The following is a 19618-nucleotide window of genomic DNA, read 5'->3' as shown; positions in this document are numbered from 1 at the left end:
GAGGTGATAGCTGTAATACCTTATTGGCCCAACAGGCCATGGTTTCCGCTTCTAATGCTCCTCAGTGTCAGAGATCCGATTCCCTTACCTCTCAGACCCGATCTTCTATCCCAGGGCTCGAAGCTCCATCCCTGTCCGGCCCATCTATGTCTGAGGGTCTGGTTTTTGAGAGGGGAAGGTTAGAGGCTCTGGGTTGTCCAAAGGAGGCCATTCCTACTCTCATGAGTGCAAGGAGGAAAAGTACCAACCAGGTGTATGAGAGGATTTGGTCTAGATTCACAAGTCACTTGTCTTCCAGGTCTTGCTCCAGTGGTAATTTGACGGTTCAGGATGTTCTCGGTTTCTTACAGTCCGGACTAGACATTCCGCTATCTGTCAGCGCTCTTCGTGTGCAAGTCTCGGCAATCTCGGCCTTTTCTGGAGTATCCTGGGCTAAACATCCCTTGGTTCAGCAATTTTTTAAAGGAGCGATTAGACTTAGACCACAGAGGAAACCTAGGTTCCCCAAGTGGGATTTACCGCTAGTTCTCGACTTCTTCTCTCATCTGGACAGAACACTTTCAGTCAAAGAATTGTCCCTAATGACATCTTTTTTGGTGGCCATATCCTCAGCAAAAAGAGTCTCTGAGATTCAGTCTTTAGAATCAAAGGAACCTTTCCTCACATTCTTCCCTGACAGAGTGGTCCTAGTGCCAATGCTGGGTTCGAACCCAAAGGTTACCTCAGTCTTTCACGAAAATCAGGACATTACCCTTCCTACCTTTCATTCGGCTGGGAATCAGGATCTTCATCCTCTCGACATGGGAGTTATCTTGAAACGATACCTGGAGGCGACAGCTTCTTTCCGGCAATCAGATTATCTTTTTGTTCTTTTTCATGGTAAAAGCAAAGGCCTTAGGGCTTCGGTCAGATCCATCTCCACGTGGGTGGTTCAGGCGATCCAGTGGGCTTATAATGAGAAGGGCTTGGCTCCTCCTGAGGCGGTTACGGCACATTCCACGAGAAGTCTCTCTACTTCTTGGGCAGCTTCACGTCATGTGGCTCCTGAGGTTATCTGCAAGGCTGCCTCTTGGTCATCCATTCATACATTTATGGCTCACTATTGTGTTGAACCTGCCAGTTTATCTTCTGTTGATTTTGGTTTAAAGGTGCTGTCGGTGGACAGTGTTAAATAAATTTTTTGTTCAGCATTTTTTGCCCACCCGAGTGTGTTTGGCGAGTTATTTCCCACACGTTGCTGCCATGGAGTCTGTCAGGAAAACGGAAAATTCCTATCAAAATACTTACCGTAATTTTCCTTTCCTGATGGACTCCATGGCAGCAGGAGTTCCCTCCCAAAATGGCTGGAGTAGGCTAGTTATCGAACACGGCCATGGGCAGGGAGCAAAGATTTATGGGAGTAGTGTCCTATAGGGTAGTGGAGGCGGGACTTAACCCACACGTTGCTGCCATGGAGTCCATCAGGAAAGGAAAATTACGGTAAGTATTTTGATAGGAATTTTCCGTTTTCATTCCCTGCAAAGGCAAAGCATAATGGACTGCTATGCATTGCATAGTAGCCCATTATGTGTCACTTACCTGACACAGGAGCCAGCGAAGTCACCGCTGTCCCCTGTAGTCTGCCGCATCCATCTTCTCGGTGGGTCTCGCAGCTCCGCCGCTGTCATTCGGCGAAGCCGCGATGATGTCACTCCCGCTCATGCACACGGGAGCCGAGCCATGTGGCATCGCGTGGCATCTTTGTTATCGAGGATGCCACGCTCAGTGCGCCTGCGCGCCGCTGTCTACGGCGCATGCGCCGTAGACAGCGGTGGCCGTCTTCGGGCAAATATCTCCTAAACCCTATAGGTTTGGGAGATATTTCTTGGACCTACAGGCAAGCCTTGATCTAGGTTTACCTGTAGGTCAAAGTGGTTTGTAAGGGTTTACAACCACTTTAATAGCCCTTTAAAACACAGATAAGATATTTAAGGCCCTTTTCTTGCCCCTTTTTTACTCAAAGACAATGAAATAAGACTTGCTTAGACTGAAGTTGCTGATAACTGACAACTAATACATGAAAGAATAATCTGCTTATTTCTGATGAGAAAGATGTCATTTATCAATCAAGTACAGGACATAATTGTTGTACAAACGATGTACACTGTTGAAATGTGATGATAGTTTAATTAGAGAATGTTTCAAGCTTGTTCTCTACACCTGTAAGTAATTAAGAAAATGTGTTGTTTTAATTAGTTAATGATTTCTTAAAGAATAAAAAAAGATTATCTATTTAAAAGTAGAATTATGGCTCCCATTAAAAAAAAAAATCTCTGCTGCAGCACTTACACTATATTCCCAAAAGTATTGGAAAGCCTGTCTTTAAACGCACATGTATTTTAAAGGCATCCCCGTCTTAACCCGTAGTGTTCAATATTGAGTTGGCCCCCCCTTTGCAGCAATAAGTGCATTTGTGAGGTCAGATGAAGAATGAAAAGGCCTGGCTTGCAGTCTCCACTCTAATTTATTCCAAAGACGTTCTATCGGGTTGAGGTCAGGACTCTGTGCAGGCCAGTCAAGTCCCTCCACCCCAAACTCGCTCATCCATGTCTCTATGAACCTTGGTTTGTGCACTGGTGCGTAGTTATGTTGGAACAGGAAGGGGCCCCAATGGGAGCATGAAATTGTCCAAAATGTCTTGGTAGAAGAGTTCCCTTCACTGGAAATAAGGGGCCAAGCCCAACCCCTCAAAAACAACCCCACACCATAATCCCCCCCCCCCCCCACCAAATTATTTGGATCAGTGCACAAAGCAAACTCCTAAACCTTGTGGACAGCATTCCCAGAAGGGTTGACGTTGTTATAGCTGCAAAGGGTGGGCCAACTCAATATTGAACTCTACGGACTAAGGTCCATAAAGACATGAATGTGCGAGTTTGGGGTGGAGGAACTTGACTGGCCTGCACAGAGCCCTGACCTCAACCTGATAGAACATGTTTTGAATGAATTACAGCGAAGACTGCGAGCCAGGCCTTCTCGTCCAGATCAGTGACTGACCTCACAAATGCGTTTCTGGATGAATGATCAAACATTCCCATAGACCCACTCCTAAACCTTGTGGACAGCCTTCCCAGAAGAGTTATAAGCTTTTATAGCTGCAAAGGGTGGGCCAACTCAATATTGAACCCTATGGACTATGACAGGGATGCCATTAAAATTTATGTATGTATAAAGGCAGACGTCCCAATACTTTTGGTAATATAGTGTATGTAGAAAACCTGCTTTAGCTTGCATGTCCCTACTAAATTCTGTTTTTTCCTTAGTAGTTGTAGTCAGCCTGAGCTTTGTTTAACTTTTCCGAGCTCTGCAGGTTTTTCCTAAGATTGGTGTGTTGGTTGCTTATGCCTGCTAATACTGATATGTTTCAGCAGTAGACAGAGAGGGAAGAAATACAGTACCTTGAAAAAAAGAATTCATACCCCTTGACAGTTTTCCACATTTTTCCATGTTACAGCCAAAAACGTAAATGTATTTTATTAGGATTTTATGTGATAGACCAACATAAAGTGGCACATAATTGTGAAGTGAAAGGAAAATGATAAATGGTTTTCAATTTAAAAAAAAAAAATATCTGAAAAGTGTGGTGTGCATTTATATTCACCCCCCTTTACCCCTAACTAAAATCTAGTGAAATCAATTGTCTTCAGAAGTCACCTAATTTTTAAATATAGTCCATCTGTGTGTCATTTAATCTCAGTATAGCTTCAGCTGTTCTTTGAGGCCTTCAGAGGTTTGTTAGAGAACCTTAGTGAACAAACAGCATCATGAAGGCCAAGGGACACACCAGACAGGTCAGGGATAAAGTTGGAGAGATGTTTAAAGCAGGGTTAAGTTATAAAAAAATATCCCAAGCTTTGAACATTTCACGGAACACTGTTCAATCCATCATCCGAAAATGGAAAGAGTATGGCACAACTGCAAACCTCCCAAGACATGGCCGTCCACCTAAACTGACAAGCTGGGAAAGGAGAGCATTGCTTGAAGAAACAGCTAAGAGGCCCATGGTAACTCTGGAGGAGCTGCAGAGATTCACAGGTCAGGTGGGAGAATTTGCCCACAGGACAACTATTAGTTGTGCCCCCCGCAAATCTGGTCTTTATGGAAGTGTGGAAAGAAGAAAGACATTGTTAAAAGAAATCCTTCAGAAGTCCCGTTTGCAGTTTGTGAGAAGCCATGTGGGGGACACAGCAAACATGTGGTAGAAGGTGCACTGGTCAGATGAGACAAAAATAAAATATTTTGCCCTAAAAGCAAAACACTACGTGTGGCAGAAAACTAACACTGCACATCACCCTGAACACACCATCCCCACCGTGAAACATGGTGGTGGCAGCATCATGTTATGGGGATGCTTTTCTTCAGCAGGAACAGGGAAGCTGGTCAGAGTTGATGGGAAGATGGATGGAGCCAAATACAGGGCAATCTGTTAAGGGTCTGCAAAAGATTTGAGACCGGGGTGAAAGTTCACCTTACAACAGGACAACAACCCAAAACATACAGCCAGAGCTACAATGGAATGTCTTAGATCAGGGGTCCTCAAACGTTTTAAGCGAGGGCGAGTTCACGGTCCCGCATACTATTGGTAGGCCGGGTTATAGTTTGAAAAAAATATGAATGAATTCCTATGCACACTGCACATATCTTATTTGTAGTGCAAAAAACAGGCAAAAAAAATACAATATTTAAAATAAAGAACAATTTTAATCAACATAAACTTTTTAGTATTTGACAGAATCCCCATATCACAGATCCCCCCCCCCCCCCCCACAGACTCCTTTCCATCACAGAGCCCCCCATCACAGACTCCTTTCCATCACAGAGTCCCCCCTTTCACAGATCCCTCTCCATCACATCTTAGACTCCTCTCCATCACAGACTCCTCTCCATCACAGAGCCCCCCCATCACAGACTCCTCTCCCTCACAGAGTCCCCATCACAGACTCCTCTCCCTCACAGAGTCCCCATCACAGACTCCTCTCCCTCACAGAGTCCCCATCACAGACTCCTCTCCCTCACAGAGTCCCCATCACAGACTCCTCTCCCTCACAGAGTCCCCATCACAGACTCCTCTCCCTCACAGAATCCCCTCCCTCACAGAGTCCCCCATCACAGACGCCTCTCCATCATAGAGCCCCATCACAGACTCCTATCCATCAAAGAGCCCCCCCATCACAGATGCCTCTCTGTCACAAAGCCCCCCATCACAGACGTCTCTCCATCACAGAGCCCCCCATCACAGACTCCTCTCCATCACAGAGCCCCCATCACTGATTCCTCTGCATCACAGAGCCCACCATCACAGAATACTCTCCATCACAGATCCCCCATCACAGACTCCTCTCCATCAAAGATGCCCCCAATCACAGACTCTTCTCCATCACAGATTCCTCTCCATCACAAACTCTGCTCTATCACAGATTCCTCTCATAGTTTCATAGTTTCATAGTTTGTAAGGTTGAATAAAGACACCAGTCCATCCAGTTCAACCTGAGTGAGTGTCTACAATTGTCCCTATCCCTGTGCATTGCACATTCACATTGTCCCCTACCCTCAGGGAGCCCACATTCCAAGGTCCCCATTCATATACTAGGGCCAATTTTGGACAGAAGCCAATTAACCTACCTGCATGTCTTTGGAGTGTGGGAGGAAACCGGAGTACCCGGAGGAAACCCACGCAGGCACAGGGAGAACATGCAAACTCCAGGCAGGTAGTGTCGTGGTTGGGATTCAAACCAGTGACCCTTCTTACTGCTAGCTGAGAGTGCTAACCACTACAGCACTGTGCTGCTCTCCATCACAGACTCCACTCCATCACAGAGCCCCCCATCACAGACTTCTCTCCATCACAGACTCCTCTCCCTCACAGAGCCCCCATCACATACTTCTCTCCATCACAGACTCCTCTCTTTCACAGAGCCCTCCATTAGAGATCCCCCCATTACAGTTCCCCCATCACAGATCCCCCCATTACAAATCCTCCCCCATCACAGACTTCCCCCCACCATAGTCTCTCCATCACAGATCCCCTCATCACAGACTACCCCATCACAGATTCCCCCGCATCACACAGCCCCTCATCACAGCTCCTCCCATCACAGATCCCCTCCATCATAGATGCCCTCCATCACAGATTCCCCCATCATAGATGCCCCCATCATAGATGCCCCCATCACAGATTCCCCCATCGATATTACACTGCCGCCCTTTCCATGAGACACTTTGCGCATCACTCATCCCTCCCCTCTGCTAACTTATTCACACAAGACGAGAAGCTTGACAGGTTCAGACTTTTCAAGTGAAAGGCAGGTGATTGATTGCTGGGGCTGCCCCTCTGTCTAGTAACCAGTCACCCGCTTCCTGTAGTCCGGCAACGGGATGCAAGTAATCGCAGGGTACAGCGAACAACAGGAGGGGTTCTGTAGTCCGACAGCGGATGCAGGTGCAAACGGGATACAGTGGGAAGTGGGAAGAGTCCAGTAGTCTGCAGCAAGAGGTAGAAGACAACAAGCGCAGAGGGAGTAACAGCCGGGTATGGTGGTAGACTGGGAGGTGTCCTGTAGTACAGCAGCGGTGAACAGGCAACTTACAGATAACGGATGGTGTAACAGTCCAGGTCAGGCACAGGCGAGCAGATCAGGTAGAGAAACGGAATCCAGAAGAATAGTCGGGTACAAAGCCAAAGTCGGGGGGCAGGCAGCAAACAGCAGAGTCGGGAACAAGCCGGGTTCAATACGGATCAGGATACGGATGCAGGTTCAGGTTCAGATACAGGATATCAGGATACACGGGAACGCTGTTGATCAGGCAGCAAGGCAGTGAAGCAAGGATCCACTTTAAATAGCGCTATTGGCGCCAATTGCGTCAAACGGCCGCGCGCACCCGCGTGCGCGCCCCCGCGCGCGCACCGCCGATCGCGGTAACGCTCTTGAAACTGCACAGAACATCTTCTGCGACTGAAGCCGCTCGGACGCCTGTGAGAAGGATCTTCCTGACATTGCCCCCCTCCAATGGGCAGCCCCTGGATGCCCAACTGGGACATCTTACCTGGGTGAGATCTTTTGAATGCCAGAACCAACCTCTTGGCGTGGATACCAGTCTCTGGCTCCCAGGAGTTTTCTTCTGGCCCATACCCCTTCCACTTCACCAGATATTGGACCTGGTTGCGTCTTTTTCTGCAATCTAAAATCGCTTCAACTTCAAATTCCTCCTCACCATTAATAAGCACAGGTTCAGGGGGACCGATGTTCCGATCAATGAAGGGATCCTGGATTGAAGGTTTTAGAAGGGCCACATGGAACACTGGGTGGATACGAAGTGATTCCGGTAATTTCAGTTCATAAGCCACATTATAAATTTTTCCTGGTTACTGGGAAGGGACCCACAAATCTTGGGCCCAGTTTTCTGGATGGACATGCCAATTTCAAATTCAGGGTAGACAGCCAAACTAAATCCCCGGGTTTTAGATCGAGCTCCCCTCTCCTCTTTTTGCCAAAAACCGCCTTGTTGCGTTCTTGGGTCCTTGCCATCGTCTCTTGAAGCAGCTTGTTATTGGTGCAGAAAAAGTTCAGAGTTTCTTGAGCCGCCGGAACCGTACATTCTGGAATGTTGGTTGATAAGAACAGAGGGTGAAAACCATAGTTCGCGAAAAAGGGAGATTGATTTGTTGCAGAATGAACAGAGTTATTGTAGTGGTAAGTGGTAAAAGGGATACCCAATTGTCTTGCGAAAAAGAAGAATAACAACGCAAATATTGCTCAAGGGTCTGGTTTGTTCGTTCGGTCTGGCCATTGGTCTGGGGATGGTAGGCAGAAGAGAACGAAAGGTCAATTTTCAGGGACTTACACAAAGCTCTCCAAAATTTTGATGTAAATTGCACCCCACGATCGGAAACAATGTTTGCAGGTATACCGTGGAGCCTTACTATCTCCTTAATGAAGATCCTTGCGGTCTCAGGAGCAGAAGGTGTACCCTTCATGGGCAGAAAGTGAGCCATTTTGGAGAATCTGTCAACCGCCACAAAGATAGTGGTATAGCCTTCTGACGGTGGTAATTTTACAATAAAGTCTATGGAAATCATTCTCCAAGGTCTTTCCGGAATGGGAAGTGGTTTCAGCAACCCCCAGGCTTTGGTCTTGCTACCCTTGTTCTGGGTACAGGTGATGCATGATTCTACATAAAGCTTACAGTCTCTTAGCAGCTGAGGCCACCAGAAGGTGCGTTGGAGAAGTTTGGCGGACTTGCGTACCCCAAAGTGGCCGGCCAGTTTGTGGTTGTGGCAAGATTTGAGAACAGCAACCCGTAGTTGTTGGGGCACGTAGATTTTATTTTCATGCCATAACAAATCATTGCTGGAGTGTAGGGTGGTGTTTGATGGGTGCGAATCCGAAGATGAAGCTTGCTTGAGTTGGGATAAAAGATCTTCCTGGAGCATAAGGAAATTTCCGGGTGCAAGGATGGTATCTGTAGATTGAAGAACTTCGGGTTCACTGAACATCCGAGACAGCGCGTCGGGTTTGGTGTTTTTTGATCCGGGCCTATAGGTAATGTGGAAGGAAAATCTTGTAAAGAAAAGTGCCCATCTGGCCTGACGCGGCTTCAGCCTCTTAGCAGTCTTCAAATACTCTAAGTTCTTGTGGTCAGTGTATACCAGAATGGGATGAGCTGCTCCCTCCAGGAGATAGCGCCATTCCTCAAGTGCAGCTTTGATAGCGAGTAGCTCCCTGTCCCCGACATCATAATTTCTCTCCGCTTCAGACAACTTACGTGAGAAGAATGCCACTGGATGCAATAAGGCCTTGGGGCCCTGTCTCTGAGAGAGAACTGCCCCCACTGCAATTTCGGATGCATCCACCTCGAGGATGTAGGGTAGCGCAGAATTAGGGTGCTTCAGGACAGATGCTGACACAAACTGCTCTTTAAGAGAGGAGAATGCAGCCTGAGCCTCCGGAGTCCACTGGAACTTGATACCCTGTCTGGTTAATCTTGTGATCGGGCAATGATCGTAGAAAAACCCTTGATGAACTTACGATAAAAATTCGCAAACCCCACAAAACGTTGAATTCCTCTCTTATCAGTAGGGGCTGGCCAGTCCAGGATGGGCGAAACTTTTTGCGGATCCATCTTGATTCCATCCACCGAAATAATCAGCCCCAGAAACTGAATGCTGCGACGTTCGAACTCGCACTTCTCAGGTTTCGCGTACAAGCCGTGTTGACGAAGCCGAGTAAGAACTTTTTTAACGTGTTCCCTGTGAGCGGGCAGAGAGGGGGAGAAGATCAAAATGTCGTCCAGGTATACTATGACACACAGGTCGAGATAATCTCTAAAAATATCATTCACAAAATGCTGGAAAGTCGCAGGAGCGTTGCATAGCCCAAAGGGCATTACGAGATATTCAAAGTGTCCGAAGCGGGTGCGGAAGGCAGTCTTCCATTCATCCCCGCTTCGGATACGGACCAAATTATAGGCTCCGCGAAGATCCAGTTTTGTGAAGATAACGGCTGATCCGAGGCGCTGAAATAATTCGGGCACCAAAGGCAATGGGTACCGGTTTTTGACTGTAACTTTATTTAAGTCCCGATAGTCAACACAAGGGCGCAGAGAATGGTCCTTTTTTTCTACAAAGAAGATTCCTGCCCCTGCTGGGGAAGTAGAAGGACGTTTGAACCCCTTTTTCAGATTGTCATCAATGTAAGTCCTGAGAGTCTCCAGTTCCACTTCCGTTAAGGGGAATATCCTCCCGAAAGGGATTTCAGCTCCGGGGAGGACCTCAATCGGGCAATCATAGGGTCTATGAGGGGGAAGTGTTTCCGCCCCCTTCTTGCTGAAAACGTCCAAGAAGCTATGGTAGGCCTCAGGAACACACTGGCGAGTCTCAACATCGATCTCCATACACATTAAATGGGGTGAGACCTTAATTGCTTCTTGGAGGCAGTGCTGACGACAATAGGGAGAGAAAAAGTTAATGTTTCCGGTGGACCAGTCAATTTGCGGGTTGTGTGCCCGAAGCCAGGGCATACCCAGTATGATAGGGAAAAGGGGAGATTCTATAATGTCCAGGCAGAGTTGTTCCTGATGGTTACCGGAAATAGTGGCAGTCAAAGGAAGCGTCTCTTGTGTCACCAGCCCAGATTTGATAGCTGATCCATCGGCAAGGTGTACAGTTAATCCCTTCACCCTAGGCCGTAAGGGCACTTGGAATTTTCGGGCAAACGACAAGTCCATAAACCCACTGCACGCTCCAGAATCAACTATCGCGGCGACATGAATTTTCCCTCCGGGAAGCTGAAGAGAAACGGGAACAGCCAGGTGAGTAGCATTACTAGGCACAGCAGGTAAAACAGGAGTAGACAAAGAAGAGTGCTTACGGAATTTGGCAGGACAGGATCTCACGTAGTGTCCTGGCTCCCCACAGTAAAGACATAGATTGTTGAGCTGCCGGCGTTGTCGTTCCTCGGTAGTGAGAGTTGGTCTAAGTAAGCCCAGTTGCATGGGTTCAGGAGTGTCAGCAGCGGGATGTGCAGGGGGGTTTGGAACACGGGGTAACATCCAGACTGGTCGGGACGGCCCGGCAGTGCGTTCTGCTCTCCGTTCTCTCAGGCGTCTGTCAATTTGGATGGAGAGATTAATAAGGGCTTCAAGTGTTGCTGGAATACCAACCCGGGCCAGTTCATCTTTTAAAGGTTCAGAGAGTCCCATGCGAAACTGGTAACATAGAGCGGCATCGTTCCAGGTAGTATCGGAACTCCAGCGCCGGAATTCGGACGCATAGTCCTCTGCCGCTCTACGGCCTTGCTGAAGAGAATATAACGCTGCTTCCGCAGTGGCTGCTTGTTGAGGATCCTCATAGAGCAAACCCATTGCTTGGAAAAAGGTATTCAGGTTGTTAAGGCATGTATCCTTTTGCTCCAAAAGGCGGTGGGCCCATGCCTGGGGCTCACCCAGTAGGAGGGAAATGACAAAACCCACCTTAGTGGATTCAAGAGAGAAAGTTCTGGGTTGAAGTGCAAAAAATAGTTCACAGGCATTGCGGAAAGCTCTATACTTGCTGCGATTTCCTGAAAACCTCTCCGGAGTTGGGACCATAGGGGGCATCATAACCACTGATGGCGCAGAAGAAGTTCCCGGCACGGTAGGGCCTGTGGTAGATAAGACCTGGACACGCTCTTCCAACCGGGAATAGCCTTCTTGTAGAGATTTAACAGCCTGGGTAAGTCCAGCAAGATGACGGCATAAATCATCCATAGCAGAATCTCCCTGCGTGGGCTCTGACATGGCTGCCTGATACTGTCACGTACCTTAAGGCAGAACCCGGAGTGCAGGGAGTGGCTTCTCGTAGACTTCTGACTCGAGAGACCCTGGTAGTGATGACAGGGGCTCGGGAGCACAGGGGGCACAAGTGCCTGACTGGATGGTAGATGTAAGAAGCAGCAGACCGTTGATGGTGGAGGTGTATTGTAGTCCAGCAGTGGGATGCAGGCAAAGGTAAGGTTCAGCAGACAGCAGAAGGATTCCTGTAGTCCGGCAACGGGATGCAAGTAATGGCAGGGTACAGCCAACAACGGGAGGGGTTCTGTAGTCCGACAGCGGATGCAGGTGCAAACGGGATACAGCGGGAAGTGGGAAGAGTCCAGTAGTCTGCAGCAAGAGGTAGAAGACAACAAGCGCAGAGGGAGTAACAGCCGGGTATGGTGGTAGACTGGGAGGTGTCCTGTAGTACAGCAGCGGTGAACAGGCAACTTACAGATAACGGATGGTGTAACAGTCCAGGTCAGGCACAGGCGAGCAGATCAGGTACAGAAACGGAATCCAGAAGAGTAGTCGGGTACAAAGCCAAAGTCGGGGGACAGGCAGCAAACAGCAGAGTCGGGAACAAGCCGGGTTCAATACGGATCAGGATACGGATGCAGGTTCAGGTTCAGATACAGGATATCAGGATACACGGGAACGCTGTTGATCAGGCAGCAAGGCAGTGAAGCAAGGATTCACTTTAAATAGCGCTATTGGCGCCAATTGCGATCCGCACGTGCGCACCGCCGATCACGGTAACGCTCTTGAAACTGCACAGAAGGTCTTCTGCGACTTACGCCGCTCGGACGCCTGTGAGAAGGATCTTCCTGACAGAGACATTAAACCACACAACAAAAATATTATACATTACAGCTTTCAAATGTGATGATTGCACTTATTTTTTCCTTTATTTTTGACCTGGTGATCAACCAGTAAGTCCAGCTAAAGTGTCAGTTGAGGGTCGACACAAATCATTTACCACTGACAGGGGTACTTACAATGACCAGCTTTTATTTCTTTACCCCCCCTCCAAAAAAAAAATGTTCCTGCTTAAAAAGTCTTAACAGGAGCTTGGTCTTAGTATGTTAGTCAAGTCCATCTAAATCTGAAAGTGCATCCAACACTACCCGCTCCTCAGACTGAAAATGCTGCTATCCAAAGGTGTTTCCATTGCTCCTCCAGAGAAGTGGAGAGACAGAAAGTGTGTCATTGGCTGGATAACGAGGTGAAAATAAAGATAAAATATGCCTAAAAAATAAATCGAATGCACTGTACACACGGTCGGAAATTCCGACGGAAAAGGTCCAATCGGATTATATTGTCGGAAAATCCGATCGAATGTGGGCTCTATCAGACTTTTTCCGTCGGAGAGCAGGATCTACAATTTTTCCACAAAAAAATCAGATCGGACTTTTTCCGATCGTTTGTAGAGAATTTCGATGGGCAAAGTGCCATGCATGCTCAGATCAAATTATCAGACCAAAGCTATTGGCTACTAGCCTCTACGTAGTCCCGTCGTACGCAACGAACGTCACCACATTCCGAATGATCAGATTTTCCGACAACTTTGTCCGACCATGTGTACAGGGCATAAGGCAGCCACCACGTTTAAGGATTGGTAAACTGCAATATATAAAATGTTTGTTTTTGGGTTTAACCTCCCTGGCGGTATGATTATGTCAGATTTTTGAATCTCAAAGTGGTACAATGTTTTGCATGGAAATTTGATGTTTTATGTTGTAGGCCTGTAATTCTTAGTAATAACACACTTAAATCTGTCCAAACAAGAGTCTAGTAGACAGGCCTGGATTATTTCCTAAGTGTACGTAATATAACTGGGTACTAAAATTTATAGGTAAAGTTGATCCGGGGAAAATCCGATTGCCTCTCGGGGGATCAGGAAGGAATTTTTTCCCCTGCTTTAGCAAATTGGATCATGCTCTGCTGGGGTTTTTTGCCTTCCTCTGGATCAACTGTGGGTATAGAATTGGGTATATGGGCTGGTATATTATGTATATGTATATATGTGTGTATGTATGTGTGTATATGTATGTATATGTGTATGTATATATGTGTGTATATGTATATATGTACAGTGGTGTGAAAAAGTGTTTGCCCCCGTCCTCATTTCCTGTTCCTTTGCATGTTTGTCACACTTAAGTGTTTCGGAACATCAAACCAATTTAAACAATAGTCAAGGACAACACAAGTAAACACAAAATGCAATTTGTAAATGAAGGTGTTTATTATTAAAGGTGAAAAAAAATCCAAACCATCATGGCCCTGTGTGAAAAAGTGATTGCCCCCTAAACCTAATAACTGGTTGGGCCACCCTTAGCAGCAACAACTGCAACCAAGCGTTTGCGATAACGTGCAATGAGGCTTTTACAGCGTCCTGGAGGAATTTTGGCCCACTCATCTTTGCAGAATTGTCCTAATTCAGTTACATTAGAGGGTTTTCGAGCATGAACTGCCTTTTTAAGGTCACACCACAGCATCTCAATAGGATTCAGGTCAGGACTTTGGCTAGGCCACTCCAAAGTCTTCATTTTGTTTTTCTTCAGCCATTCGGTGGTGGACTTGCTGGTGTGTTTAGGATCATTGTCCTGCTGCAGAACCCAAGTTCGTTTCAGCTTGAGTACACGAACAGATGGTCGGACATTCTCCTTCAGGATCTCTTGGTAGACAGCAGAATTCATAGTTCCTTTTATCACGGCAAGTCTTCCAGGTCCTGAAGCAGCAAAACAGCCCCAGACCATCACACTACCACCACCATATTTTACTGTTGGTATAATGTTCTTTTTATGAAATGCAGTGTTCCTTCTACGCCAGATATACTTGGACACACACCTTCCAAAGAGTTCCACTTTTGTCTCATCGGTCCACAGAATGTTGTCCCAAAAGTCTTGGGGATCATCAAGATGTGTTGTGGAGAAATTGAGACGAGCTTTGATGTTCTTTTTGCTCAGCAGTGGTTTTCTCCTTGGAACTCTGCCATGCAGGCCATTTTTGCCCAGTCTTTTCCTGATGGTGGAGGCATGAACGCTGACCTTAACTGAGGCAAGTGAGGCCTGCAGTTCCTTGGACGTTGTTGTGGGGTCTTTTGTGACCTCTTGGATGAGTCGTCTCTGCGCTCTTGGGGTAATTTTGGGCGGCCGGCCACTCCTGGGAAGGTTCACCACTGTTCCATGTCTTCGCCATTTGTGGATAATGGCTCTCACTGTGGTTCGCTGGATTCCCAAAGCTTTGGAAATGGCTTTATAACCCTTTCCAGACTGATAGATCTCAATTACTTTCTTTCTCAATTGTTCCTGAATTTCTTTGGGTCTCGGCATGATGTGTAGCTTTTCAGGATCTTCTGGTGGACCTTACTGTGTCAAGCAGCTCCTATTTAAGTGATGCCTTGATTGTGAACAGGTGTGGCAATAATCAGGCCTGGGTGTGGCTAGAGAAATTGAACTCAGGTGTGGACAACCACAGTTATAGTATGTTTTAACAAGGGGGGCAATCACTTTTTCACACAGGGCCATGATGGTTTGGATTTTTTTTCACCTTTAATAATAAACACCTTCATTTACAAATTGCATTTTGTGTTTACTTGTGTTGTCCTTGACTATTGTTTAAATTGGTTTGATGTTCCGAAACACTTAAGTGTGACAAACATGCAAAGGAACAGGAAATGAGGAAGGGGGCAAACACTTTTTCACACCACTGTATATATGTATATATATATATATATATATATATATATATATATATATATATATATATATATATGTATGTGTGTATGTGTGTGTATATGTATATATGTGTGTATGTATGTATATATGTATATATATATATATTTTTTTTTGGTTGAACTGGATGGACTTGTGTCTTTTTTCAACCTGACTAACTATGTAACTATGTAGACATCCCGGGTATGATAAAGTTTGAAACATTAAATCATAAATTATAATATAATAATAAACTATAAATAATTATAAAAATAATAATATAATAATAATAATAATAATAATACTACAGTTAATTAAATAATGTAATCAAAACACTGAAAAACACTCAGCAGAATTGTTGCTGTTGTCACTTTCAGTATCTGATGACGGATTTCCCCACAAATCGCTATCGCTCAATTCGGCAAGTGATTCTAATTTATTATCGCTGTTTTCTAGCTGGTCTAAAACCGCTTTTGACATAAAGGGACACTTTTTGGTTGCTATGGACAATCTCCAGTTTCCAGGCAGAAAGAAAAGTATTTATAATATAAAAGTGCATGCAGGGCACTGGACAAAGCACTAGGGACAAAAGGGAGGTGAAATGATTTGATACAGTAATGTAATCTTACAGATTACAGTGTGTTATGTATGTTATGTGTTGTGTACATTTTTGAATTTGCCGCTGGGTTCCGCCCCCATGTATCACGTCGCTCGAAGGGAATGGAGCCTGGAACATTGATAGATCGAGCAGATGATCCGGCGGAGGTACAGCGGGGGGGACATCACAGGATCCTGGGGACAAGGTAAGTACCAGGATACTGCGATGCGATCCCGAGTATGGCTCGGGGTTACCATTTTTGGTACTGAACATTAACCCCGAGCCACACTCGGGATTACCGTCAGGGAGGTTAATACCACTTTAATGTGACCCTATCCGTAAAATCTAATTGTGAATATATGGTCTCCCTGCAAAGAGCAAAAGTGCATAGTTCTATAGGCTCAAGGTTTTTTACCTTCATACATTCTAAAGGGGCATAATTACTTCTGAAGGGTTTTTCCATTTATATTTTTGTTCAACTTTAGAACTAGAATCCAGAAATGCTCAACCTGGAACCCTCAAAGCCATTTCCCATTAGATTACTATCAATTGCATAAAATGGGTAATAATCTAGGAACCCCAAATTTGTTTTTAATGGGAAACCATTTAAGATCCTGAACTAAAATTTGCCCACCTACTGTTTACTCCATGACACTTTCACAAATGATAAAAATACATGCAGGCTTACCTGTGCCACATTTGAACTTTTTGGCGCAGCCTGTTTCTTCAAGGTGGCAAAGTTTTGTTGGGAAGCATGGACGGGAATCCGAGAGCAGTCCCTCACAACTCTGTCCTCCAAACTGGGACGGCTGTTCCAGGGAACGAACGCGAAACTGAAAATGCAAAGTTTTTGTAGTGGAGTACAAGTTAGCCAAATGATCCTAGTATAATTCCTAAATAAGGAGTACAATAAAACATTTAATCAAAAACCTGTAATATTATTGTGATTATATACAAGTGTGTGATGTAACACTCATATTTGATTGATACGTTGTGTAGGTTCTCCTCTGTTGCTTGAGTTGGAGGCAGGTCATTACAATGGATGTTTGTTTCGCTACCCCTAAGAAAAGGATCCTTGTGCCGGCCCATTGTAAGTGCTATTTAACCACTTCAGTAGCGGGCACTTTTACTCCTTCCCGTCACACTTTGAATGAAAATTGCGTGGTCACGTAACACTGTACCCAAACCACATTTTTATCATTTTGTTCACACAAATAGAGCAATTTTGTAAGAGGCATGACAGGATTTTTGAAGCTGTAATGTTTTGTCATAATTGTAAAATGAAGAAATAAAAAAAAACAGTACAGCGTCATCATATAACTGTTGTGGCAAGGATTAGGGACATTGACTAGTGATAGTATGAAAAAAATAATATATATATATATATATATATATATATATATATATATATATATATATATATATATATATATATATATATATATATATTTTTTTATGACATTTTTTTTTTTACAATTTTTTTTTTTTTTTTTATCAGACCGTGACCAGGGCAATATAATGTTACCATAGCAACATATCACTGCTCTGGGGAAATGATCAGGATTTTTTTTTGCACATTATGTTTGCTTACAGCAGTGCATTACATAAACTATAAGCAAGCATTTTACTGAATGCAATTGATTCATTCAATCTGTTTTGATTAGCTGTGATTGGTCAAAGCTAATCACATGGTATAGATGGGCTGTGATTGACTCTGTCTGTACCATGCAATCAAATTGACCCATCACAGGAAGCAACACAATTGTGCGAGAAAGGAAGCCATCCATTGTGTACAACTGTCATGTGACCTGCTGTGATTCCTCACGGCGGTCACATGGTACTGGCAGTAAGCCGGCACACTGATTGGTCACTGGCTGTGGCCGTGCGATTGACACTTCCTTCATGAGAGGACATGATATGACATCCAATTATGATAAGAAAGCCACTGCCCAGCTCTCATTTATCTATTGGCCGGGGCGCTGAATTTCACTTTCCCAATCAACATTGATTACTTTAAATCCTCATGCTGCTAGCATTAGTAAATAGACAGGAAAGTATATTGTGTTTACTTATGTTAAACTTTTTTTCTCCACTTCAGTTACACTGCCTTGAAATAGTATTCATACTCTTGAAAATCACAAAGTGGCACATAATTGTGAAGTGGAAGGAAAGCGATAAATGATTTTCAAATGTTTTACAAATATATCTTTCTGAAAAGTGTGACACAGTATTCAGCCCCCCTCAGTCAATACTTTGTAGAACCACCTTTCACTGCAATTACAGCTAAAAGTCTTTTTGGGGATGTCTCTACCAGCTTTGCACATCTAGAGAGTGATATTTTTGCCCATTCTTCTTTGCAAAATATCTCAAGCTCTGTTAGATTGGATGGAGAGCGTCTGTGAACAGCAATTTTCAAGTTTTGCCACAGATTCTCAATTGGATTTAGGTCTGGATCACTGTAACACATGAATATGCTTTTATCTCTAAGCCATTCCATTGTAGCTCTGGCTGTCTGTTTAAGGTCGTTATCCTGCTGGAAGGTGAACCTCCACCCCAGTCTCAAGTCTTTTGCAGACTCTAACAGGTTTTCTTCTAAGATTGCTCTGTATTTGGCTCCATCCATCTTCCCATCAACTGTGATCAGATTCACTGTCCCTGCTGAAGAAAAGCATCACCACAACATGATGCTGCCACCACCATGTTTCACAGCAGGGTGATGTGCAGTGTTGGTTTTCCGCCACACATAGCCTTTTGCTTTTAGGCCAAAAGTAAAATTTTGGTCTCATCTGACCAGAGCAACTTCTTTCACATGTTTGCTGTGTCCTCCACATGGCCTCTCGCAAACTGCAAATGGGACTTCATTGGCTTTCTTCTTGCCACTCTTCCACAAAGGCCAAATTTGTGGAGTGTACGACTAGGGATGAGCTTCGTGTTCGAGTCGAACGTACGTTTGACTCGAACATTGGCTGTTCGGCCGTTCGGCGAATTCCGAACGTTTGGGCCGTTCGCGTCAAAATTCGAGTGACGCGCGCGGACCACAATGCACTGCGGTGGCGCAGTGCATTGCTGCCCCATGATTGGCCAAGCATGCACTGTGACCCCGCATGCTTGGCCAATCGCAGCGCCGGCAGCGGGGAGAGCCATGATTGGCCACAGGCATCCTGCCTGTGGCCAATCATAGCTCAGGCTGTGTAGTGCACGCCCCACACTATATAAGGCCGCCTTTGAGGCGGCCTCGTGTAGTGTGTTACTTAGCATCTGAAGCAGTGGGTGTTCTGTGTACCTTCAACACAGTACACACCAATCGTTTTTGGCTGATTTCCTATCTTGCTGCTGTGTAGTGGTTGTTGTCTGTGCCCTGACTGCAGTATACACCACTATATTCACCTCACCTATATAGCTAGTGATCTAGCTTTAACCACTTAACAACTGCCCATTGCCGATTAACGGCTTCAGGGCGGTTGTTTAACTCTGAGAGGCCGTTAATTAACGGCCTCCCAGAATTCTGCTCTCGCGTGCCCCGAGGTGTGCGCACTCGAGAGCATCCGTGACTGCCGGGTCGCATCACGGATCACGGTAAACGGCCGCTCATAGCGGCCGTTTACCACGTGATTGCTCCGTCAAATGACGGAGTGATCACTTGGAAACAAACCGGCGTCATGTTATGACGCCTGTTCCTCCCTCCCCTCTCTGTACCGATCGGTACAGCGGAGGGGAAAGAGATCGGTGTCAGCAGCGATGTGGGCTGCATCTGCAGTGCCCACATCGCTGCTCACCGAATTTAACCCCTCAATTCCCTGCCAATACTCTGCAATACCAGTGCATACTCTGCAGTACCCTGCCATTACTCTGCAGTACCCCGCCATTACTCTGCAGTGCAGTACCCTGCCATTACTCTGCAGTACCCCCCATTACTCTGCAGTAACCCCCATTACTCTGCAGTACCCGCCATTACTCTGCAGTACCCGCCATTACT

At 45.6% G+C, this 19618-nt stretch overlaps 1 protein-coding gene across 2 annotated transcripts in view; it reads right to left on the bottom strand.

The window, feature by feature from the left end:
* C6 (complement C6) overlaps positions 1-19618 on the bottom strand; it is a 214540-nt gene that overhangs the window by 158423 nt on the left and 36499 nt on the right. For both annotated transcript variants that reach the window (XM_077462806.1, XM_077462804.1), the window contains exon 4: positions 16331-16475. In XM_077462806.1, the coding sequence (XP_077318932.1) occupies positions 16331-16475 (145 nt within the window). The remainder of the gene's footprint in view (positions 1-16330; positions 16476-19618) is intronic.

This window comes from Lithobates pipiens, unplaced genomic scaffold (assembly GCF_037356315.1).
Source record: "Lithobates pipiens isolate NorthernLeopardFrog02 unplaced genomic scaffold, aLitPip1_a1.2 Scaffold_3, whole genome shotgun sequence".
Classification (NCBI taxonomy): domain Eukaryota; kingdom Metazoa; phylum Chordata; class Amphibia; order Anura; family Ranidae; genus Lithobates; species Lithobates pipiens.
The sequence above is the reverse complement of the archived record's forward strand: the minus strand, read 5'-3'. Positions and strand labels throughout refer to the sequence as shown.